General features: G+C 60.1%; 1 protein-coding gene across 4 annotated transcripts in view; it reads right to left on the reverse strand.

Moving 5' to 3' along the window:
• The window catches only part of KCNAB2 (potassium voltage-gated channel subfamily A regulatory beta subunit 2), a 78,301-nt gene that overhangs the window by 13,650 nt on the left and 40,662 nt on the right, over positions 1–23,989 (reverse strand). For all 4 annotated transcript variants that reach the window (XR_001517115.2, XM_006914399.3, XM_006914398.3 and 1 more), the window contains 4 exons: positions 11,923–11,966; positions 11,326–11,363; positions 4,429–4,508; positions 1,778–1,822 (listed from right to left, as the gene is read on the reverse strand). Coding sequence is in view for 3 of the 4 variants with exons in the window: in XM_006914399.3 (XP_006914461.1) it covers positions 1,778–1,822; positions 4,429–4,508; positions 11,326–11,363; positions 11,923–11,966 (207 nt within the window). In the remaining variant the exon portion in view is untranslated. The remainder of the gene's footprint in view (positions 1–1,777; positions 1,823–4,428; positions 4,509–11,325; positions 11,364–11,922; positions 11,967–23,989) is intronic.

The raw sequence follows: 23,989 nt of genomic DNA on the forward strand, positions 1-23,989 counted from the left end.
GGGGGGGGGCGGGCCTGCCTATCATTCAATGTGCTCAGCCCAGTTTCTGGGGCTCCCCATGGGGTCAGGAGATGACTCACGGACGCAACTAACTAACCCCGCGGACGCAACTAAGCAGCTGTGTAACTAAGACAGGCAGTGGGGACCGACAGACGAGCCTGAGGAGGAAGCGCATTCGGCATGAGGTAGAGGGGGCCTCGGGGGTGATGGGGGGTCACGGCTCAGGGAACAGAAAGCAGGTTGAGGAAACAGTGGGGGTAGAGACTTGAGAAGGTCAAGTTAGGGCTGGGGGCCACGGACCCCATGACTCCGTCCTGGAGGGATGGTGGGGGGATAATGATGGCTCTTCCTGGCCACATTTGACCATGACCCTTCCCAACGGAGGGGCTGAGAATGACCCCTGTACCCCTACTTCCCACGCCAGGGCTGCTCAGGAAACAGCTCCTCTAAGCCACCAGCACAGACACTCAGTGTCACTTCCAGGCAGGAGGGGTGACCTTGTATAATTCTCCCTGTGTATTCACCCAAGACGTCATCAGAAGACTTGCTGGTATGTGCAACTCCCTTGAATTAGGGGCGAGGGAGAATTTATTTGGGGATTGATGAGAGCCACGAAGAAACAACTTGGGTGGGGCAGGAGGAGGGGTGTCAGTCACCCACGTGGGGGCTGGGGATTCTGAGTGGCACTTGCTAGGGGCCCGGAGTGGGAGGCCCAGCGTTGTAACTGCTTCTGATGTTCCTGAAAACAAAGATGTTTGGGCCCCAGGGTGTGTCTGCCACTTCAGACAGAGCTGGGCGCTGGGGCTCGGCAGGCCCCAAAGTGCAGGTTATTCTCAGCCTGGCCTGTCCAAGGAGGGTGGGACTCTGCCTGACGGGGGCACTGGGCTCCTGGCCTGCTTCCTGGGGGTCAGCCCAGAGGGACACGGTGGGGTCCTGAGGTGAAGATCAGTCTTAAGAGCTGCCACTTCCCAGGCGACTGTGATACGTCCGGCCCTGGGCTGGCAGGCGTCTTACAGACTCGGGCCGTCGGAGCTTCAGGTCAGCCCAGGGAGGTCGGGCAGTGGTCCCTTTATAGGTGGGGACCATGAGCACCAGGGAGGTGAGATGCTCGCCAAGCGCTGGGGACAGGAGCAGGTGGACTCCAGCCCCGGACGGAATCTGCTCCCTCCCCGCTGCCAGCACGTCCCCTAACGTCCCCTAACAGGGCCACCAGGAAAGGTCTCTCTTCCAGCTCTTTTGGCCCAACCCAAGTCAACTTTGCACCCGGGACCCTGGCCCTCTGTGTCCCTGCGGGGTCAGAGGTGGAGGGGGCAGAGCTGGGGGGCCAGGGCCTCCGCTTGGCTCCACTCTTGGAGAGACGCCTCCTATCTTAGAGAGCTGACGTGGGCACCCCACTTGGTGACTCTGCCCAACTCACTGCAGCCAATGGCTCCTTGGGGGCGGCTGCCCAGTGTGAACCTCACTCCCCCTGCAGGAGGCAGGGGCTGCCTCCATTCTGGGATATCTTTCTCTTCCCAACAAGAAAAATTCTGAGACTTCCCGGCTTTAGAAAGATGGGTTAGCTGCACAGGGCTGATGAAGCCAACCCGGGCACTGCCCTGGTAAACAGGAAAAAACAGCGACGGGGACCCCAGCCAACGCTCGCCCCAGGCAGCCGGCCCACCCCACCCCAGAACGCATCTGCCTGTCATGGAGCCCTCATCCCGCCCATCGGCCTCCTCCAGGCTCTTCCTGTGTCTGCGCCCCGGACACTGGCCACAGAGAGCACGGCCATTACCTCCATCCTTTCTTCTTTATGATGTTCCCTAAAACAGCCTCGGCCCTGCAAAAAAACACAAGATGGGGGCGGGGTTCATTGCGGCACAACAGAAACACCGAACCCCACCCCACCGTGACAGTGGCCACTCCGTCCCTTCCTGAAAATGCCCTTGGAGTCCGAGAGCCAGGCTGGTAGTGCCTGTCTTGGCTCAAGCAGCTTGTTCTGGAGAGGAGAGAGCCTGGGAGTGGCTGTATTGTCCCCCACGAAGGTGGCTGTGGGCAGAGAAGGGAGGGGCCCATGTCCTGCACGGCAGGGCCAGCCAGCAGCATCATGCCTCCCTGGCCCGCTGGAAATTCCCTGGGTAAAACGCGTGGCCAAGTTACCCAGGGGAAGTTTCCAGACGAGTATGTTTTTTAAAAGGTAAATTATGCATCTGTTTTCAGACAATTGACAGGTATTTAGGGCCAGGGTTGAATTTCCAGCAGAGTGTGGGCGGGTGCATGTGTGTGTGTGTGTGTGTGTGCGTGCATGCGTGTGTGTGTCCCTCTTGTTTCTCGCTTTTCAACAGCGGAGAGACAGATGTCATGCTGACCGCTGTCTGTTCTGCTTGGCGTCACTACGGGTCTCGCTCCAAACTCGGGACAGCCGGCGTCACAGGAACTGATCCAGCCTCGCTTGACACTGCAGTGCTGGATTTCTAACCTTTTAATTTTTAACTTTTGAGAACTTTTTGCTTGTAGCAAAATTGTTTCTGAGCAAAAACAACAGAGGGAGAACAACCCACACCCAGCACTGCGTCCCAGTTATAAAACGCCTGAGTCATCCGCTCAGAAATAATGGGCCCTAATTTGCAAGCTGTTTAGAATGTATTCTGAACGCTCTCTGTTTATGACGATGCACAGAAATTCACTCAGCCCTGGGCCTCTTCCTTCGATTCCTTGGTCCCTCATTCGTGGGACAAAGGATCAGGAAAGGAAGAAGACAGGAAAGCAAGCCGTGGTCCTGTGGTTACAGGATCTGTAGGCAGAATTCACCAAAGCCTGTTGCTCGTGGCTGTGGATTCTCGTGGTAAGGCTGGCACCTGTCTAGGGGGCACCTGTCTAGGGGGCACAGGAACTCTGCAGCTCTCTGGGAAGCACCCAGTGAGCGTCAACATGAAGCAGGGGACTCAGCAAGCTACGTGGCTGGTACTCTGGTTAGCAAGAGGGATGGCTCCTGGCCCACTACATGCTGCAGCTGCCTTGCAGCCCTGGCCCTGAGAAGCTCTGTCCAGCCTATCCCTTGGCACGTGCTGCCCAGCTTCCTCGTGTGGGTGGCTGCTGACACAGAGCATAGATGCGGGGAGCAGGCAGGTTCAGAGGCCTTCGGAGGACAGGGGACAGAATGAGGGCAATGGGCTCTGGGGCAACAACCCACGGGAGGCTGCTCCCCAAGTCCTCAGCTTCTGGCCAGGGGCTTCCCAGAGGCCCCAAGACTGCCCAGGACCCACTGTACATGACCCAGCGTGCCAGCCTGGTGTCCCTTAATCAGTGACATAGTGTGGCTACTATGAAATGAGTTGTGCCAGGCTGTGCGCCGGGCTGGGCCATCTGGAGCTGCAGGAGGCTGCACAGAGCTGCCTCCCACACGCCCTCGTGGGCAGCAAAACCACAGCAGGCACAGGGCCGGCGAACAGGCCAGGGTGCTCAGAACAGGGTTGGGGGTGCCTGCGGGCGTGGCCTCTGCATCTCTGACCCTTTGGCTACCTCATCTGTCTGGAAAGCATTTCCCTTTGATGGAGAGCCGCTGCCAGTTCCTAGGCGTTGGGAGGGGCTGTGGCATCAGGAAGGGCAGAGGGCTGCCCCTCAGATAGGCATTACAGTAGGTTTGGGGGTCCCAGCGGAAGCCCCCAGGGCTGTCAGGCTTGAGCAGAGGCCCAGCCAGGTTCTGTGCTTTGGGCTCCGTTGCTGGCTGCAGGCGATAACCCAGAGCTTAGGGAGGCAGGTGCTGGCCCCACGGCCAGGGTGCATAGCAGGCCAGGCTGCAGCCGGTCCAGCTGATGGGAACGTGGCTCAGCCCAGGCAGGAGGGGCCAGAGGGAGGAGGAAAGAGAGCCAACAAATGACTTCACAAACAAAAGCTGACTTTTGGAAACCTGATGCAAGAGAGTGGATGATTTGATTACAGTCGGTCTTTAAAACCGAAGCCAGCAGCCTTGGCTGAAGAGGGCTTTTACATAATTGAGTAGGAAAGTTCATTGCCAAGATGGAAAGTGCTTCCTACAGCGCTCAGCTTGCCAGGTCCTGCTCTCCCCAGCTCCAGAGGCCCCGAATCCCTGCAGCCCTAATGGCGCCATTAAGACGTGAAAATGTCAGGTGCGTGGGGCTGGCCGCAGGTCACGGGCGCGGCAGGGGGACCCCGGTGACAGCTTAATCTCGGCCCTCGCCCAGCGCAGCATCTTTGGCATCAGAGGGACTGAGGTCAATCCCGGCGAGTGGACACATGGGGTGTTTAGGGACCAGGCCCAAGTGTTCTGAGAGTCTGGCCCCAGGAGAACAACACGTCCCCAAACCGGTCAGAGTTTAGAAAAGCTGGCAAAGTGGGAGGCGCATGCGTGGACCCTCTCGGACAGAGAGCAGCCGGGGAAAGCCGGGGCCTGCACCGCGTCTTCCCCCAAGGAAGGACACATACTTGCCGGCTGCGTAGACTTCTGCGGTGTCGAAGAGGTTGATGCCGTTGTCATAGGCCAAGGTCATTAGCTGCTCTGCCATCTGAAATGGGAAAACCGTGGCTGCACACAGGCGGCACCGTCCCAGCAGCCCCGGGGCGGCGTGCCCAGCGGGGACCCTCGTCCTCTCCTGCTGCAGGTAGCGCTCAGGAGCGGACCCACCGAGAAGGAAGAAGAAACACTGGACGAGGAAACAGCCTATGGACTGAGAGTTTCTTTGGAGCGGGCACCCCGTCTATTGGGTCATCACAGAGCTTTGCGTCGGAACCAGGTTGAACAGGGTCCCTTTAGTTTATGTCCACCCGGAACCTCAGAATGTGGCTGTATTCGGACAAGGTGGGTCTTTGCAGATGCCGTTAGTTAAATTAAGATGAGGCCAGGCTGCGTTAGGGCAGACCCTAAACGCAGTACGAGTGGTGTCCTTATAAGATGCAGACGCACGGGGAAGAGGCCACGCGAAGACGGAGCAGAGACTGGGGTGACGTGTCTACAAGCTGAGGCACGCCCAGCCCTGCCAGCACCCAGCCGGTGGAGAAAAATGGAACTGGCTCCTTCGGAGCCCGGCGGGAGCGTGGCCCAGCCGACATCTGATTTTGGCCTCCTGGCATCCAGAACTGTGAGAGAATAAACTTCTGTTGCTTTAAGCCATTCAGCATGTGGGACTTCGTAATGGCAGTTCGGGGAGACTGATGACCCGCCACAGCCGCGCGACGGTCTTGGCAGAATAAATATTTTAAAGCTATGGCTAGAGCGTGTAGCCCACCAAACCCTCCAGCAACCCCATGAGGATGCTACTGCTACCGTTCGCAGATGGAGAAACCACGGTCCTCAGCCAGCGCTCTGGCCTGGGCCCCTGTTGCTCTGAAGCCTCGCCGGCCAGGGCTGATGAACGGCGACTGGCTGGTAGTGGGGGCGAGGCCTGAGGAATGGGGGGCAAGCCAACATGCAATTGGTAGTCCCCTCCACGATGCAACAGAGCAGGGACCCCTGACTCTGCGGGCACCCTGCACAGGGCAGGTGTCCCTGAGTGTCACGGATGCAAACTCCCTAAGTCCTGACTTCTCGAAGCTCAGCTCGGAACACCGAGCTAGCCTGTGGAGGCGGGTGGACAATACTTAAATCCTCAAAAACCGCAGGACGGAAGCTTCACAAACCTTCTTGCAATGCCACATTTAGCCCCACCTGCCAGGCAGGTGTAGAGAGTGGGGCTGGGGGCTGGTGGCTGGTGGGGAGGTGGGCTCGCTTGCTGCCGAAAGAAGCTGGCCAGGTGTGACCAGATCTCTCGGTTTCTCAAGATAAGCCAGACATCCAGGACATTTTTGGTGGAGGAGAATCCGATTTTCAAATGTCGGCAATGAACCCTAAAGATTCCAGACACTGAGCAGGTAGCTAAGCCCTGTTAGTCAGCTGCTGGCATCTGAGTGAGACCGCGCAGGGCGTGGCGATGCCAGTGTGGGCGGTTTTCTGGACTGTCGGCCCCCTCTGTAGCTCAAGTGTAACAATGTATCAAAGGCATCTCCCCCTCCTCCCACGGAGGCTCCTTTACATGGTACCCTCATCTTCCTCTGAACCGTCCCCGGATGTGTGCACCAGGCCACCGAGCCCTGCCCAGGGGGCACTGTGTGTTGGGCCCCAAACGGGGCTGTAGAGCTGGTTTCGGGGGCATGCTGTCCCCTGGGGAGCGTTCTGAGCGGAGGCTACTCAGGGCTAGGGCTTCCGTCGTCACGTTTCAGGCACACGCGTGTCTTCCTACACGGAGGGCAGCACGCGACAGGTTTCTCCCGCACTTGGCTTTTTCCCACTTATAATATGTCCTGGAAATCAGTCCATAGCAGGTCATGGAGAGCTCCTGTATTCCTTTGTTTTTTTTTAAAGTTACTAAAAAATTTTTAGATGGTGGTGAAATACACTTAGACATGATCATTTTACCCATTTTTAAGTGTGCAGTTCGGTGGCAGTGAGTCGATGTGCACTGCTGTGCAACCATCCACACCATCAGCTCCGGAACGTTTTCATCTTCCCGAACGGAAAGCCCGGCCCACCACGCACGCACTCGGCACCTCCGCCCGCCAGCCCCCGGCACCCACGCCGCTCCTTAGTGTCCAGGGCTCTGGCTGTTCTCGGTGGCTCCGAGTGGGATCACACGGTATCCGTCCCTCTGGGCCTGGCTTCTTTCGCTTAGCGTGATGCCCTCAGGGCTCATCCAGCTGGTGGCTGCGGCAGGACTCACAGGGCTGGCTTTTGACAGGCGGTTAGGAGTTCGTCAGGCAGGCAGGAGGACAGCGGGTGGCGGAGGCGGCACTGCGGGCGGAGGGCTGGGGCTGTGCCGACGAGGGCGGCCTGCCGGGCCCCCGCTGCACGCACGGTCTTGCCCGCCCTGTGCTCCGGTCACACGCCTGGGCGTCCTCCTCCGCTCAGCCTTCTCTCCGGCATTGAGACCTTCGGCCAATCTGCCGACTTCCGCTTGCAACCTGATCCGGAGTCTGACAGGTCCTGCCACCTCCCCTGCGCCCACCTGGTCCAAGCTGGAGCACCCCTCAGCTGGGCTTTTGGAGTAGACCCTCAACTCTCTTTGCCTCTGTCCCTGCCCCCACTCCTGGCACGTGGGGTCCAAGGACCAGCAGCAGCAGCATCGAAACGCAGACCCTCCACGTCGGAGTCTGCACTTCGAGCACATCCCCAGGGGCGCTGCAGTTTGAGAAGCAGCCCCCCGACTCGTCATCCGCAGCGCAGCAGCCAGAGCGAGCTTTTTATGGTTAAATTTCTTCTTTGCTAAAACCCTCCAGTGGCTTTCATGCCGTGGATGGTCAAGGCCAAAGCCCATCAGATTCGCTCCCTCGCCTCTGACCCCATCTCCTGACAGCCCTCTCCCACCCCCGCCTCCTGAGGCCACCGAACTCCCGTCCCCTGGGCCGGAGGCGCCGTCTCTCCCTCTTTCGCGTCTGCCTTTCCCGACGGTCTTGTTCCAACCAGGAGCCCGCACCCCTCTCCTCCTTTCTCTGTGTCTGACTAAACAGTGGCCCCCCGAAGATGTCAGGACCCCAGAACCTGGACCGTGAATGCTACCTGGGGTAGGAAAAGGGTCTTCGCAGATCTGATTAAATTAGGGGGTCTCGAGATAGGGAGATTATCAAAGATCATCTAAGTGGGTCTAAATGCCATCATCACGAGGGTCCTTATAGGAGGGAGGTGGAGAGAGATTTGACACAGAGGAAGACGGGAGGCTGGAGTGATGTGGGTCCCCAGGACTGCTGGAAGAGGCGAGAGGGTCCTCCCCCGGAGCGTCCGCTGTGAGCTTGGCTCTGCTCAGCCCGATTTCAGCCTAGTGACTCTGATTTTGGACGTCTGGGCTCCAGACTGTGAGAGGAGAGATTCCTGTTGTTCTAAGCCGCGTGGTTGGTGGCGATTTGTCACGGCAGCCTCAGGAAACGAAGCACCCTCCACAGTGCGTTTAACCCCCAGGGATAAGAGGCGTTTGCTGCCTGCCCCTCTCGCCAGAAAGAGCTCAGCCTGCAGGCGGAGACCGGGACCGGCCTCGGCAGGTGCTCGGCAGGCATGAATGAGTGGAGACCGCCCTCCAGCTGGCTCTGGTGGCTTCCGGATCTGCTGCCCGGGCCACCTCCTCACTGCCTCTGGTCACATTTCACTCACTGCCGTCCCAGAAGGACCCCTCCCCCGTTCGCAAGGCCTCACGGTCCAGAGCGATCACCATGAACACAGCTGACTTCCCCAGCAGAGGAGGAAGCAGGAGAGTCTGCAGAAGCCAGGCCTCTGCGGCCACTGGCAGACCCCGGAGGCTGGCCGAGCACGCTGACATGCTCGTTTCACCTGTCCCTGCACGAGAATGACACGAACACGATCGTAATTACACCCAGGACGGCCGCCCAGATGGCGACAGAAAGCACGGGGGGACCGGGGAACTCTGACAGCCGCGCTTTCTTATGCTTTTAACTGCTATGATTCTCCTTCCAGAGTTTTCTATGTGAATATATGCTTTTTTCCCAACAAAACTGCAAGTCTCACGTACAGACCGTCGCTTTCCACGAGCTCTCAGGGGCCTTCCCACGCCCACTCCGTGGGTACAGCCCCCCTCAAGGAACAGCCTCTGTTTTGCGACCTTTCCATTACTTCCAATGTCAGAGTCCCAGAAACAGCGGGCAGAGGGACCCTCAGGAGACACGTGGGCTACCTCCCTGTCACTGCCGCTCGGGGGTCAGGGAACCCATCCTGCCCCAGGATGGTTACCCGAGAGCTGACAGCTGGAGGCCAGGGCCCAGGAGGGGCGACCTGGGCACCTGCTCAGTCTCTGAGGTTCTGCTTCCTCGAGGCGGAATGAGGGTGCCTGCCTCCCGGGGTCGATAGGCGGCTGACTGCGAAAATGAATGTCAGGTTCTTGGCCACTGTGCTCTGCCTTCTGACGGGAGTTTCCGCCGGAGCCTTGGGTGAGGTCACGGAAGGGGCGCTGGACCTGAGGTCGGAAACCTGACTGACCAGGGCAGTGCCGAGACCTGGCCATGTGATCGGAGCGTTAGCTCACCGTCTGCTTCCCCTGTGGCTGGCGCCTCTTTGCCTGGCCCACGGGGGCCCTCCTGCCGGGGACGATGGCCCCACAGCGGGCAGCTGCTGTGACCCCACAGGCCAGGGGACGGCAAAGCTTTTCTGTACAGGGCCAGACGGTAAATATTTTAGGCTTTGTGGGCCAGATGGTCTCTGTGGCAGGTACTCGACTCTGCCTTGTATGGTTAAAGCAGCCGCAGACAATACGTAGGCAAATGGATATGGCTGCTTGACAGCCAAGGTTCATTTACAAAATGGGCTCTGAAATTCACAGAGACAGAGAACAGATTAGAAGTTGCCAGGGGCTGGGATGTTATTGCTTAATGGGTACAGACTTTCCGTCTGGGGCGATGAAAAATTCTGGAGATGGACAGTGGTGACGGTCGCATAGCAAAGCGAACGTACTTAGACCGCTGAACTGTACGCCTAAAAATGGTTAACACGGTCGATTTTATGTTATGCTTATTTTAACCATAATAAAATGGTTAAAATGGCACATTTTACGTTTCATATGTTTAATGAAAAAGACTAAAATGGAAGAAACCGCAGGCGGGGGCCGGATCCGGCCCGCTGGCCGTCTGTCCCGGCCGATGCGCGGTCCTGCCGGGGACCGCCGCCGGCTGCGGCACGGCCACTGGTTCTCGTTCATCGCCCTCACACTGGGGCACAGCGTCTGGCACGCGAGAGGGCCGCTCTGAGAACCGGACTCTGCTTCCGGACCTCTGGGCATGTGTGACCTCCTCAAGGAGCACGGAGTTCCGGATGGGGTCGCCCATCCTCACGCCCGGCGGGGCGGTGGCCCCCGGCGTTTGGGCAGCACTCGTGCTCCTCTGCGGCCAGCACGGTCCTCGTGTCCTTGCGGCTCCACGCTGGCTCAGACCCAGCCAGGCTGCCAGCCAGCCGAGGACTAAATCCCCGACAACTCCTCACCCCAGCGTGGCGGGATGTGCCCCTCACGCCGATGTATCGACTGTCTTGGACACTAGCTGTAAGGTTCCCACGGAAACGCTGCCGGCTCCTTCGCCCTATCGCTTTCGCCTGCCAGGACCTTGCAGAGTCCCGAGTCTGCCACCTATCGCCTCCGCTGTCCTCCCAGCTGCGCGTCATCTGGAAGTGACTTCCAGGATCTTCGCACATGTCACTGGGCATGTCTATGAGTCATAGCAGAGCCAGCCGGGGCTGCCGCGGATCACTAATCGATACTGTCTGGGTGCGATGATCTGCTGGTGAAAACGTCACCCAGCTGCATGGTCACCGCCCGCCACTTCTGTCTGTTCCACAAGGAGGCCACACGCCGCGTGGAAATGGAGTCGCGCCCTCCCATGATTCTTCCCATGAATTTGGTGACCACGTGGAAAGGGAAAAGGGCCAGTCGGGTGAACCACGTGGGCTCCGGGGCTGCGTCCCAGTCTCTGTGCTCAGACCCGGCCTGGTGGCCGAAGGCAAAACAGTTCCCTGTACCTTAAAAACTGCCACCTTCACCCTGAGACAGACCAGACCCAGACCCTCAAAGCAAAGGCGAAGAGTTCTCGAACCCAGGCTGTCATAGCAGACGAAGGAACGAAAACACAAATTAGATGCATTTCCCTTTGAAAACGATCTGAGCAATCACAGCTAACAGGGTCTCAAATGAACTCACGCATTAATTTTTAAACACAACAGTAAGTAGGGCAAATGTGAAGACGGCTTCTTGTGCCCATGTCCAGAGCTCTCTGAGCGAATGCCACCGTCCTCGCTTCCCAGCTGTCCACTCACTGCCCCCGAGTGCACAGCAGCCTGGGAACACACCGTCCCCTCCAGGACAGACCCAGAGACGCAGCCCAGTCGTGAAGCGAGAAGCCCCAGCAAGTAGGTCTGACTGCAGCGCACACGGCCACCGACAGCCATGGGAGCTGCACAGCAGGAGGGAAGCGTAAACCTGCTCGGCCTCCGCCTGCAGCAACGGCTGCAGAATCTGCGTTCTCCGTGACCTCGGCAGAATGTCGCCGAAGCTGCGAGTTCGCGTGGGCAGGCAGACTCTGTGCGAGCAGCTCGGAGTGGCATCGGGCTTTATGATTGGGAAAACCGGAGCTCCCTGAATCCTGGTGCCCTGCAGACGAGGAATCTGAGTCTCTGGGACCTTAGGGGACTTGCTGAAGCCCCGAGCCACTGCCGCGGCTCCCTCTTCCTGCTGCCCCATGAGCCAGGGCACCCCGGGGAAACACGAAGAGGAAAGCGGGGAGCACAGACTCTCTGGTGTGTCCCACGCGCCCCGCGTGGGCCGCCCTCACTGGGCCTGGGGGAACGAGGGAGCCTCGTCTTACCTCGTCGGTGATCTGGCCTCCGAAGGTCACCCATGTTCCTGGAAGGAGACACACAGGCCCAAGTCAGAGAAGCTCCACAGGAAGCTGGCTTCTCCCCTCCCCGGTGCCGAGACCACAGACTGCAGGGCCCAGGGGACAGCCACAGGCGTCACAGGGCTCTGCTCTACAGCGGGCATGTCTTGGGCATGTGTTAGTACCTGGCCTTCACGTCTCCCTGTCTTGGGGCCACAAAACAGAAGGGACAGTAAATGTCCAGAGCAGGCGGCCAGCTGCAGGACAAGCTGCAGGGAGCAGGATGAGGGGCAAAGTCCGCGGCCTCGGCCTCGCTGGACAGTGTGTGTGTCGGGGGCGGGTATTGTGTGGTCTGGGAATGGAGCTCACATCTTAAGAAGGAAAAGGCTGTATTGCTGTCCCCCTCCTGCTCCTGGGTACCCACCCCCCGCACTGCCTCCTTGCGCCATGGCAATAGAGCCCCCACCTTCCTGGCTCTGGGTGTGGCCTCCCCACGCTGCCGGAGGTGACCCCTTTCCGCCCTGCCCAGCCCTCCCACAGCCCTTGCTTCCTTGGTGGCCTTGGACCAAGGGCCCCCATACTCACCGAGCCCCAGACAGGAGACGCGCAGGCCCGACTTACCCAGGTTCCTGAAAAACAAACACCGTGAGCCCTCAGCGGCCAGAAAGGACCTGCCAGCCAGGCTCGGGGCCCCCGGGGCTCCCAGCGCCAGCTCCCTGAACTCCTACGCCAGCTAACTCGTGTTCTGAGGCTCTAAAGGCAAGGGGGCCGTTCGGAGAGAGGCCTACGGCTCGCCTGCCCCTGGGGGTAAAGGGCCAACTGTCCCCCCACCCCACACCAGGGCTTAAGCACGCTGCTGGGACAGGCTATGCTGGTGAGCACGCCGGTGACCAGGCAGGGACTGGAGAGCCACCTCAGAGAGAGAATGATGGAATGAACACGTCTCATTTCATGGGCCGAGACGAGATAGATCTGGGCCCTACAGTAGCAGCCATGGGCGTCCTCTTGAAAGAAGTCCCTGTTTTTGTGCCTTAGTGTCACGTTTGTGATTTTGTGTGACTTTACCCCCTCTCTCTGAGCTGTGTGGCTAGCGGACCTGTCTGTCCCCACGCAGCAGGAAAAGACAAGAACTCCATTGTGGGGTGCCAGTTCTGGCCCCAGACTGAGCCCCAGCTCTGTTGTGACCCCTCAGCCAAGGCCGCTTAGAAGGGTGAGGTCCAGACACCCCGACAGCATACCTCCCAAGCAGGCCCAGTGGCCATAGCCACGCGGGCTGCCCAGGGCTCCGTCACAGGCCCACTGAGCACCCGCTGCGGGGCACGTCCCAGTGAACGGGCCATGGGCCGTCACTAGTGTCCTCAGGGGACGTGGGGGCGGCGGCGCCCTGCTGAGCAGTGGAAAGCCCGTCCGTCCTGGGAGTCTGGGGGGCGGCAGCAGGCTGGCTGGTCCTCAAGCATCCCGCCTCCGACCCTGACAGCTCTGTGGGACAGGAACTCTCCTTTGCCTGTATCACGACTCTCCTTTTAGGGAAGAGCTTGTTAACGCCGTGCAGGAGTGGACGAGATGGAGTCCACGCAGCAGGTGTCTGGGGAGCGCACTCCCGGCCATGGTGGCACGCCCCCTCCCCTGCCCTCCCGTTTACTGCCACACAGAATGGGACCTGCCCGGACCGGGAAGCTGATCGAGTGGCCGGGCGCCCTGGGTGTGCCAGCCACAGGTGGGCTCTGAGCTTCTGGGTGTCGGACTCCGCTGCCCTCCTGGGGTCTCGCTGCTGGCACCAGCCCGGGCTGTGACACCCTCTAGGCAGTGGGAAGTCAGAGAGCAGCGAGAGACAGAGGGTGGATCCCTGTTTCCTTCCTCGAGGGCCCCCCGGTGTCCCCCCGAGGCCGCCCCACTTCTGACTTCAGTATGTACTGTGCCCTCACATCCTCACTCTCCCCACCCAAACCGGGCCCCCCAGGAAGGCCGCCCCTGCCACAGGCCCACCTCGCCCCTCCGCAGCCTCGGTTTCCCTGGTTACGAGACCTCTGGACCCACCCAGATCACAGGCGGTCATTTTAATTTAAGGTAGTTCGAAATTGCCCCGCTTTCTTGTCAAGTTCCCTTTAAAACCAGCCCGGCTGCCGGCCTGCTCTTCCTGCACGGTGCTGGGGATCGTCCCTAAACGGGACGCCACGGCAGCTGACTTCTCTTCTGGGGCGGGGAGAAATCGGGCAGAGGCTCCGAAGCTGGAGCTCAAATCCTGTTTGACCTTCCTGGCTGTGTGTCCCCACTGTGTGCTCGTCTGCACAATGGGCTCACAACACCACCGCCCTCAGGGGTGCCGTGAGGGTGACGTGATGTCACACAGGTGCCCGGGGCATAGGGATGCGGGACACTGACTCTGCATGTGTCTCGTTTCCCAGAGAGACAGCAGAGAAGAGGGGACGGCGGCCTTTTTCCTTGCACGAAAAACAACAAACCAAAGAGGCTTTAAACACTATGGCGTTAAAAAGGGAACGGAAGTCCCTCGTCTCTTCCCCCGTGAGTCAGCGAAGTGACGGACGGCGCCTCAGCGTTGCTCACGGGCGCCAACCCACAGAGGCCCGCGTTTCGCTGCCAGAAAAGGAGGCACAACCTCGACACCTGTGCGCTCACGTCAGGCCAGCTGTGTTCATCTGTCGAGGTAATTTTTCCCACACTGTCTAGAAACTAGAACTTCGTGACGAGACGTTGGAACATTGTGACGAGAGATGAGAATGTTGCTCACGACTGGTCTGGTAGCGAAGGGACAGGGACCGGAGTTTCTGATTGGTGCTTCTCGGCCGTTTGGGGACGAAAGCAGACCCCTTTGACAGAGCCCCCTCCTGGACCTGTGCACGGACACGAAAACGCTCAGGCCTTGTGCGCGACACCCAGGTGCCCACAGAGCCCCAGGGCACCTGGTCCAGACAATCCAGGTGCTGGACTGGGGCTGAGAACCCCCTCAGCAAAACCGCCCCCAATGTCTGACCGTGGGGGAGCGTTTCCCGGCCTGGCTCTGTTGAAGGCCGGGTGTTCGAGTGTTCTCCTGAATCTTCCCTTTTACTGGCGTGAAGCCAAGCGCCAGAATGTGCTACGACGTGTTCGGCGCCAAGTGGATCTGGCAAGACAGCCGAGGACACAGGACGCCAGGCTGAGCCCGCCTGTGTCTGTGGCCAGGGATGGCGTGGCCTCTCGCCCACCCGAACGAGCGGAGTGTCCTCCCATGCCCGGGCAGCACCCACGGCGGCACCCAGGGCCGCACTGAGGGCACGTGGCTCTCCAGCCGGTTCTCCAGCCGGTTCTCCAGCCACTGGCAAGACTGAACAATTTAGCAAAACTAGGACACCGCATGACGCTGCAATTACCCCGCGCAAGTCGTTTCCCCGTCGAGATGATGGTATTGGTTCTGCCATCGCTCCGGGCTGCGGGAGAAGGGATGAGAAGGGACAGGTGTCTCTGGGCTAAAAGCTTTATGTAGAGAGAGGCTGCTCCGTGGGGGCGGGGCTCCCAACAAACCGCAGCCTCGTGTGGGCCGCGGCGGGCGACACGCTGCCACGCGAAACTTTCAAAACGCGCAAGTCATTTCCCACAGACTCTACTCCACTAATTATAACTTGACACAATGATAAAACAGCTGGCTACATCTCTAAACCCAAATAATGTCAGTCTGCATCGCTTTGGCTCCTGTCTCTCCGGGAGGTCTGGGGAAATGCTAATGAGAACTCGTGGATTTAACCTTCGCAGAGGAGAGCACTGAGGCCCGTCAGGCAGCCACTGGACGCCCTGTACCCCTAAACCAACACTGCACCTCAGACTCCAGGCAGTTACAGATCTTTAAGAATGGTTTAGGGCCTTTTGCTTCAGCCGTCTGGGCAGAGGACAAACATCTGACCACGTGATGGGAAGCAACGTGGCCCTGATGAGCTCGTTTGATGAAGGGACCGGGGTGTTTTCCAGGCCCGGCCCGTTCCAAGGACGAGCTTGGGCTTCCGGGTCTTCAGACTGCAGCCGGCAGCATGGAGTCCCCAGGGTGTAACTCGGGTGCGGGGGGAATGAGTATGTGAGAAGCCAGGCTCTGGGACAGGCCTGGGGACCGGAGGTTGGCCCCTGCCTTTACTCACGGCGCGTGGCCTCCCTGCTCCCCTCGCGCTGAGCACCCCTTGGGCTCCCTGGCAAGACTGTGGTGCCCTGGTGCTGGCCACACCCCTTTAGCTCCGTGACACGGACAGGTGTGGCTGGAGGCCTCCTCCCGGCCCTGGAGCACGCCACTGAGAAAGGGTAACTTCCTGAGGGGATGGTTGAGGTGCGGCAGGTGGAGATCAGGTTCCCTGCAGCCTCCACCTGCACCCTGGCTGTGGCGCTGGGGCAGTCACGATGCAGCAGCCCTGTGGGGCAGGAGCCCCGTGAGGCAGAAACCCCGTGCTCAGCACGGCACGAAACATCCCACGTGAGCCCACCTCCCCTTCCTGTATCCAGGCGAAGCTCACCTGGCCTTGCCACTTGTGAGGACACGTGGGGTCCTTCAGTTAGGAAGTGCTGGGGCTGGGATCTGAACCCAGGTCCTCAGACTGACCTCCCACCATGCCAGTCCAGTGAGCAGCGTTCTTTACTATCTGTCACCCTCCTGCCTCCAGCACGTGTCACACGTACACACATGACTGCACATATATGTGCACGGTGCCCGCACACATACAGGTGCATGCACACACACAGGCGTGTGTATACACACAGGTGCACACACACAGGTGTGTGCACACACAGGCAAACACATAAGCACACGTGCACACACACAGGTGCATGTACACACATAGGCACACACACAGGTGACACACACAGGTGCACACACATATAGGCACATGCACACACACAGGTGTGTGCACACAGGCTCACACACACAGGCACGTGCACATGTAGGTGTGCGTACACACAGGTGCACACACACACAGAGGCTCACACACACACATGCACACACACAGGCATGTGTATACACACAGGTGCACACACACAGGCGCACACACACAGAGGCTCACACATACACACAGAGGCACACACACCACTATCCTGAGCATGTGGACTCTTCGCCGGCTGTTCCTCGATGGATCTTAGGGTCTCGGGGGGAGAGAATTGTATTAATGGCACACTTTCCATTCACACAGCGCTTTATGTTTTTAGAAATGGTCTCCGTTGCATGAACTCCTTTGAGGATCCTAGGATTGACTAAAAAATCACAGCGAGCAATAGCTCTCAAACTAAACAAGTCTACTCTGTTTACTCTCAGCTTTTGATACCCACTTAAAAGATGCGCCCCCAGCGTGCGGAATAGACAGTTCCGTCCTGGGCTGTCTCACTGAGCTTGGACAACGGGACCAAAGCCCTTTACAGGATGCCAAATCTTCCCCGAGGACAGGGACAGAAGGGATATGGGAGAAGCAAGACTTATTCCAGACTCCGTCTCGAGGAGGCGCGCGGGACTTAGGGCTTGGTTGTTTCACGTGAGGTCCGGCTTTGGGACAGCCGCTTTGGGCAGGTTTAACTATGTCTCGGTTGTTAGGGCCGATTCTCTCACTTTCGAGTTGCACCAACACCAGCTAACAACCCGGACATTCTCTTCAAATGCAACCAGAATTGTCTGTGGCTTTTCCTGAGGCTGGTGGCCATGTGACCGAGTCACAGAAAGAAGAGGTGGGAATACTTTCCGGGGACCTGGGAACCAGAGGCCTGACCGAGAGTTTCCAGTTCACGCGGATGGCTGTTGTAAGGGCTCCCCTTTCCCCAGAAACACTGTTCTCGAAGTGACAAGGGGCTCTGGGCACTGGGAGACTCGCAGGGAATGAGAAAGGCCAGAGCCCCAGAGAGGGCCCCACGACCCTGCCCCCAGGGGCCCTGCGTTCGAAGCCGGACACTCCCTTTCCACCTGGCCGCATCCGCTGAGCGTCTGAGCAGGACCCTGGGTGAGCAGCAGGGTGGAGCGCAAGGGGTGGCAGGAGGGTCCCTGCCCCTGAGACTTGAGCTTTGCACCGCTCCACATACAAGTCACAGCAAGAGAACCTGCAGCCCTAGAGGACCGAGCCCCAAGCAGCGGGACACATGACAGCCTATGACATCATCACGCCATCAGCAGGAGACCCCACTGCGTCTCTGTGCCCCGTGGAGTATCTGTCCTGCCTGGAGAGGAGCCGGGGCCTGGGGTCCGGCTCAGGTCGGGGAGTGAAGGTTAATTCCATCCTGTGGGTCACCCAGGAGTCCCTGCCTATCAAACCAATGCTTGTCACGGTGGCCTAGATGCAGAGGCAGCTGACCACCCACGGGCAGCTTCTGGGGCCCTGTGTGCCCAGGGGGAGGGCAGGGGACTGTGGCCAGTGCCCTGGGTTGCCAGGAAGAGGGAAGAGGAAGCATCAGAGGCCATCGTGGGGGGCCTGGCTACTGTACCCACCGCCCCACAGGACAGAAACGAATGGGCAGAAGGAAGAGAAGCCACCGCGCCCCTCTCCCTTCAGCTGAACAGACTTGGGCTCCGGTTTTCTTTCTCACCCGGTCAGCCGAGGCTAGACAAAGCCCCTCCTGGCCTCTCAGCCCCAAACCGCCCACGTCCGAGGGGATCGGCAGCTGCCGGCTGTGTAGGGGGGACCCTGCGCCGCGAAGCCCCCGAGCCTCCTACCTATGGTTCATGCCCGGCGGCTTCATGCTGGCATCACCGGTGCGCAAGTGGCTCCGCGCTGACAGCTGTCCCAGGCTCTGGGCCACCATGGCCACGGCGCGGAAGCGGCCGCGGGTGCCCAGGCTGGGGCTGCTGGCTGCCGGCCGGCCCAGCCGCTCGTCGGGGCCCCGGCCCTTGAGGCCGTGCTCCGAGCACGCGAAGGACACCTGCATGCCGAGGTCGCGCTGGCCCTCAGCGCCCGGCCGCGTGCCCCTTCCTTCCGGGTTCCGAGGTCATCTGGCCCTGGAGCCCTGTCTCTGTCCGATAAGACTTCGCCCCAGATGGCGAAGATGCTGCGGGGCCTTCCTCCAGGAGCGAAGGGTTCCGGAGGCAGCTACGCAGGAAGAGCCAAGTGCAGCCTCCCAGGGAAGGGAATCAGATTTCCAGAACCGACCTAGGAAAGGCCCGGCCAGCGAAAACCCCAACCCCGAGGGCGGGAGCCGCTGGCCGTCCCCTCGCCCCTCCTCCTCACCTCTGGGGGACCCTCCTCTGTCCCTACCTGCTCTGGCTCTGGCTGCTCGGCCCCCAGCCCAGCAGTGTCCAGCAGGGCCAGGCTGCCAGTCACTCCTGACCAATGAGAGACATCGTGGCCTCTGACGGGAGAAGGGGGAGGGAGGGCAGCCGGGGGGCTGAGCTGGGCCTGCTCTCCCGGGGTGGTGGCCTGGGGATTTCGGGGAGCGGTTGCTTCTCCAGGCTTCCCCGGGGCCCTCAGAGGGGGCCTGGCGTTTCAGTCCGCGCACTGCATGCTGCGGGCTCTGGGGCTCCCACCAAGTCAATTAGGTGACCGGGGAGAGGCGTAGGAGGTGTCCGCTGGTTCATTATTAATGAGGGGCGACGCAGAAGCCGCTGCCCTGGCGGATCCCAGGGGGCCGGCACTGGCTGCTCCAGGCCGACAGCTGCTCGACCAGGAGCGGGCGAGGCAGCCGTGCAGCCGGCGGACGACGGAGCCTGCGGCTCCGGCCAGCTCTACCGGCTCGTGGCTCTTGCCCAGCAAAGTGGGGCTTGGCACGAGGAGAAGCCAAATCACCAGAAATGCGGGGCAGGAAAGACCACTTTGTCTGGGTGGTAATGACGCAGACGCCCTGAGGAAGGACACCCAGGCTTCAGGGCCCAGAGGCCCGGGAGGGTCCAGCACTGTACAGCCCCCGGCTCACAGCAAGCGCTCGAAGTTTGGCGATGGGTGCGTGAATGAATGAATGAAGACCCCTCCCCCCACTATCCTCTTTTTCCACACTCATGGCTTTCAGGGTTCCCCGAAACCCAGACAGATGCCCCTGTTGGCAGGAGGGGCTGGCGCCGCCCTCTGACCCTGAGTGTGCCACCCCTACCCTGCAGGGGGCCCTGGCCGAAGTTGCCTTTGGGGCCCTTTCTTGCCCTTTCGGAGGGGCCGAGACTGAGCACTGGAGGTGGGGGCGGGCGGTCAGGGGTCCAGCTCAGGCTCTGCTGCTAACTCCCTATGTGATCACAAGTGGGCGTCCTGCCCTCTCTGGGCCTCTGAGGGCCACTGACAGAATGAGGGCGTGGCCTGAGGAGCTGCTCTGTCCCTCCCAGCTCAGACCTGTAGGGGACTTCTGCACCTGCTGGCTGTCCAGTCCGCCCCGACCTGTTTGCAGGGGCTAGCTGGTGGCTGAGCTTGCTGCCCGCCTCGGCCCGGCCTTTTTGACATAGAAGGACACAAGCTCGTCTGGTCTGGGGCTCCTGCTCATGGGATGGAGCCCCCTCCTCGCACCTCAGTCTTCTCAGGGTCCAGTGCAGATCCTAAGGGCACAGTCGGATCAGGCCCGCAAAGCACTCGCCCAGGGCCTGGCCCTTGGGAAGCCATCACAGGTGGCACGTACTCCACGTCCCTCAGCACGGGGACTGGAGTCGGAAGTTGGCGGAAGCCCATATGAGTCTCCCTACCATCCTCCCCATGGACATGGGCCTAACCCGGCAGCTGGAGCCACTCTGAGGGTGGGACCAGGACCTACCTGGGGACAGAGGGTTGCGGGGGGAGCTGGTGCCTATGTCTATGGGGCCCTGGCAGGTCACAGATGACACCTACAGAGGCCAGAAGGAGTCCGAGGACCCGTGGGCTCAGCTGTGCCTTCCTCTTGCGCCTGTCCACGTAAGCCGTGGGGCCTGGTTGGCGGGGCCGGGAAGGTTAAGGGCAGCCTGTAGCACCGACCCGCTCATCAGCTGAGCCCCTCCATGAGCTGGACCCTGGTACGCAAGGACGACAGGCCCTGGCCTTCGGGGAGCCCTCAGGCCTGCTGAAGAGGCCGCAGATGGCCGACTGCCTCTGGCCCCTCCCCAGAGCTCACGGAGCTCATGGTCCCAGGCAGGGCTGCTCGACATGTGACTAGGGTTCATGAGGGCTTGTTACACATGCAGACCCCTGGGCCCCACCCAGACTTACTGCATTGGTAGTTCTGGGGCCAGGCCTGAGAAGCTGCATTTTTATCGAGAGCATCGAGAGCGTCGAGTGGCGCTATGCGCCTGGCCCAGAGGGTGTGGGCACCTCCCGCTTCCTTCTTGCTTACACGTTTCTATGCTCTGGCAAACCGTGGGGTCCCGCAGGGCCGGCATCTCACGCTCCCTCGTGGGGGGAGGCTGCTCTCCGGCAGATGGCGGTGTTATAAGCAGCACCCAGTTAAGTGGGCTCCACAAAGACTTAGTCACCACAGCGTGTAAAACGTCACCCACCTCATCACACGACCCAGCAGTTCCACTCCGAGGTCTGTGCCCAGCAACTGAAAACACACGTCCCCACGGGAGCTTGAACGCAAATGTCCACAGCAGCATTTTCGCGACAGCCAAAAACTGGAAACCACCCAAATGTCCACCGACTGACACATGGATACGCAAAATGAGGTCGGTCCGTACAACGGAATATCATCTGGCCACACACAGGAAGGCAGCGCCCGCGCACGCTGCAGACGAACAGACCCGGGAACGTGGTGCTCAGTGGGGAGCTCGGGTTGCAGAAGGCCTCGCCGTGTCACGGTCCCCTCATACGGGACGTTCAGAACAGGCATATCCAGGGACAGAAGGCGGGTTAGTGGTTGCCGCGGGCTGGGGGCGGTGGGGAGTTGGGGAACTGGGGAACGAGGCTACGGCTTTTCTTTTCGCGGGGATGAAAATGTTCTAAAATGGATGGTCATGTGATTTTTTGCACAAGTCTGTGAATATACTAAAACCACAGGATTCTATGCTTTAGATGGCTGTATAGCATATGAGTTCTCTCTCAATAAGGCTGTTATTAAAAAAAAACCAAAAAACATGTACCTCACGAGCCTCCAGGCCTTCGCTCTTGCTGTTCCCTGGGGATGTGCCCTTCCCGATTCTCCGTCCCGAACTCTTCACACCGTGACATCAGCTCTGACGGATGCTGCGGTGCAAGGCCAGCCCCGAGCGCCAGTAACCACCCCGTCTCCGAGTGCCACCACCACACTCTCCCCGGTGACAGCGGGGCGCGGGGAACCATTCCCTGGTTCCTCAGGCGTCAGCAGGAGTCAAGACTCCACTCTCATGGGGCCCTGGGCCGGACCCCTGCCCTCCGCTGTCTGTGCCGCGCTGTGGGGACCGCGGGAATGCGAACTTGACCTCCGGACTCTCCTGGGGAGCCCAGGGCACGCACGCTGTACCCAGCAGAGAACCGCAAGGTGGATTTTTAAAGGCTGGCCACAGTTGGTCACTTTCCACTTGCCCCAAACGGGGGTCATGATTCCTTATAGTCTTAGGAAGTCACCAGGATTGATAAGTGTGGAAAAGCTAGAACCTTAAAACCTCGACCTAAACTTGCCACAGTTCAACGTCGCCTGAAAGCGTCTCTCCTTTCAAGTGTGTTGAGGTGGAGAGGGTGAATCCTCGCTAACTTGAAGCGAGCCTTGGGCAGAAGCGTGGGGCGTGGGTGTTTGCTTCTGACTCACAACCAATTTTTGGGCTCCTGTCCTGCCTCTCGGGCACCTGCTGTGGTTAAAATGAAGCAGCTGCTTCCTGAGGTGACTGATCGGCGCTGTGGCCACCACAAGTACGAGCTCTGCTCTGGCCCACAGACGGCCACTAAGGAGGGGTTCCTGGAACAGAAGCTTCCGGATCAGCCACCTGGAAGCCCCCCCCCCCACCATCCCACTTGCCCCAGGAGGGCTTGGCGAGACGGGACGGGAAAGCTGGGCCCTTCCCCAAGAAGGAGACCAGCTCACAGTGGGGAGGGGACGGACACCCTCCTTGCATAGAATGTGGCCCGCAGAAGTCTCCATGCCTGGCGTGGAAGTTTTACAGATGGCTTTGAAAGCTCAGACTGCAGCAGCGACTCGAGGGTGAGGATGAGCAGCTGCCCATGACCAGCGGGGATGAATGGAGCATGGTTTGCATACAAAGGTGACTTCCCGCCCCAGAAGGAGCGGCAGATGCTGAAGAGCTGGGGGCTGCCCCCGTGGGGCAGTGGATGGAAGGTCCTCGGCCCCCCACCTTTCTAAGAGCGAACGGTGGCAGACCGGTGGCCTTTCTGTAGGAGGTGTCACCTAGTAGGCAAGAGCTGAAGGAAGACCCCTCAGGGGCTGAGTGCCATGGCTGAAGATGGGGCGGGGACTGGAGGGACACGTCTATAAGCCTGGAGTGCTTGGCAGCCACCAGCTACCTGATGCTGGGAGAGGCAGGAAGGACCCGCCCCCAGAGCCTTCAGAGGAAGCATGGCTCTGCCAACGCCTGGGTTTCAGACTTCTGGCTTCCAGACTGTGAGAGAATGCGTCTGCTGTTTCAAGCCACCGTTTTGGTACAGTGCTTTGTGACTGCGACCTTGGGACACCGGTCCAGGACCTTTCTCCAGGTGAACACGTCCCCGCTTAGTCTCCCAGACTGGTCCACCCCCGTCCCTCCTCATCCTCTGCTCTTTCTGTCCTGCCTCTCTTCCCGCTGCAGCGTCCTTTCCCACCGTCCTTGAAGCCACACCTGGTTCCCGGCTCTTCCAGGAAGCCCTCCATGACTGGCCCGGCTGGAGGGGATCTCCTGTGAGAGACGCAGCAACTCGGACTCAACCATCAGTCAGACACCGCCTGGTCATCTTCCTGGCTCGTGGTAAGAGCCACGCAGGCCTCCTTGCCCCGCCGGAAGTTCAAAGCCAGGGCTCCCCGCCCTCCTCGTCTGGGCTGCGGGAGAGGCTCAGACGCAGCTTCCAGTCCTGCTGTCAAGGAAGCACCAAGGAGACGCACTTCGCGGGGGAATATTCTGGAACGTGTGTTAAGACCAAGATCAACCCCATCAGCCGGTACTTATCGAGGCTCAACATGTTCTGGGTGCTAGGAACAGACAAAGGCCCTGCTCTCGGTGGGGTGCAGAGGGGCAGAAACGAGATGACCGGTGGCGGGAGGGGTGAGGATGACTATGAGAGAGGACGGCGGGCTGGGAACGACTCGCCGGGCGTTTGCTTAGGCGGGATGGTCAGGAGGCCTCTTCAAGGACCAAGGTGTCAATGACGGGAGCGCGGCAGCCATGTGGACGTCTGGGGTCCATGCCCTCTGGGAGGAGGGACAGATGCACGAGGACCGTGAGGGCGGAGCGAGCTCGGTACTTTTGAGCATCCTGAGTCGAGGGGAAGGGGTCCGGGCTGGAATCAGGGGCGGGCATGGGCCACGCAGGGCCTTGTGGGCGTTGGAGTTGATCCCCGGGGCCTCGGGGGAGCAGAGCCGGGTCACGCTGAAACCAGGTCTGGCGTTCGCTGGCCCCGCGTGGGCCCGGGCCACAGCCTCCGGCCGCCTGTGGCCGTAGCTGCTGCTCCGTCTGAGGCCGTGTCTCTGGGCCCTTCAACACTCCAGCCACGTGGACACGGCGAGGAGCAGCTGACGCGGGGACTGGGTGGCGTTAAAAACTTAGCGCATTTGTTTTAAACAGCGAGAGTTGAGGATAGTTTTTTAAAAACCAGGTAAGTCAACAAGAAAGCTTTTCCCCGGCGGCCGGCTCCACTCGGCGGAT

This window comes from Pteropus alecto, unplaced genomic scaffold, assembly GCF_000325575.1.
Source record: "Pteropus alecto unplaced genomic scaffold, ASM32557v1 scaffold125, whole genome shotgun sequence".
NCBI lineage: Eukaryota > Metazoa > Chordata > Mammalia > Chiroptera > Pteropodidae > Pteropus > Pteropus alecto.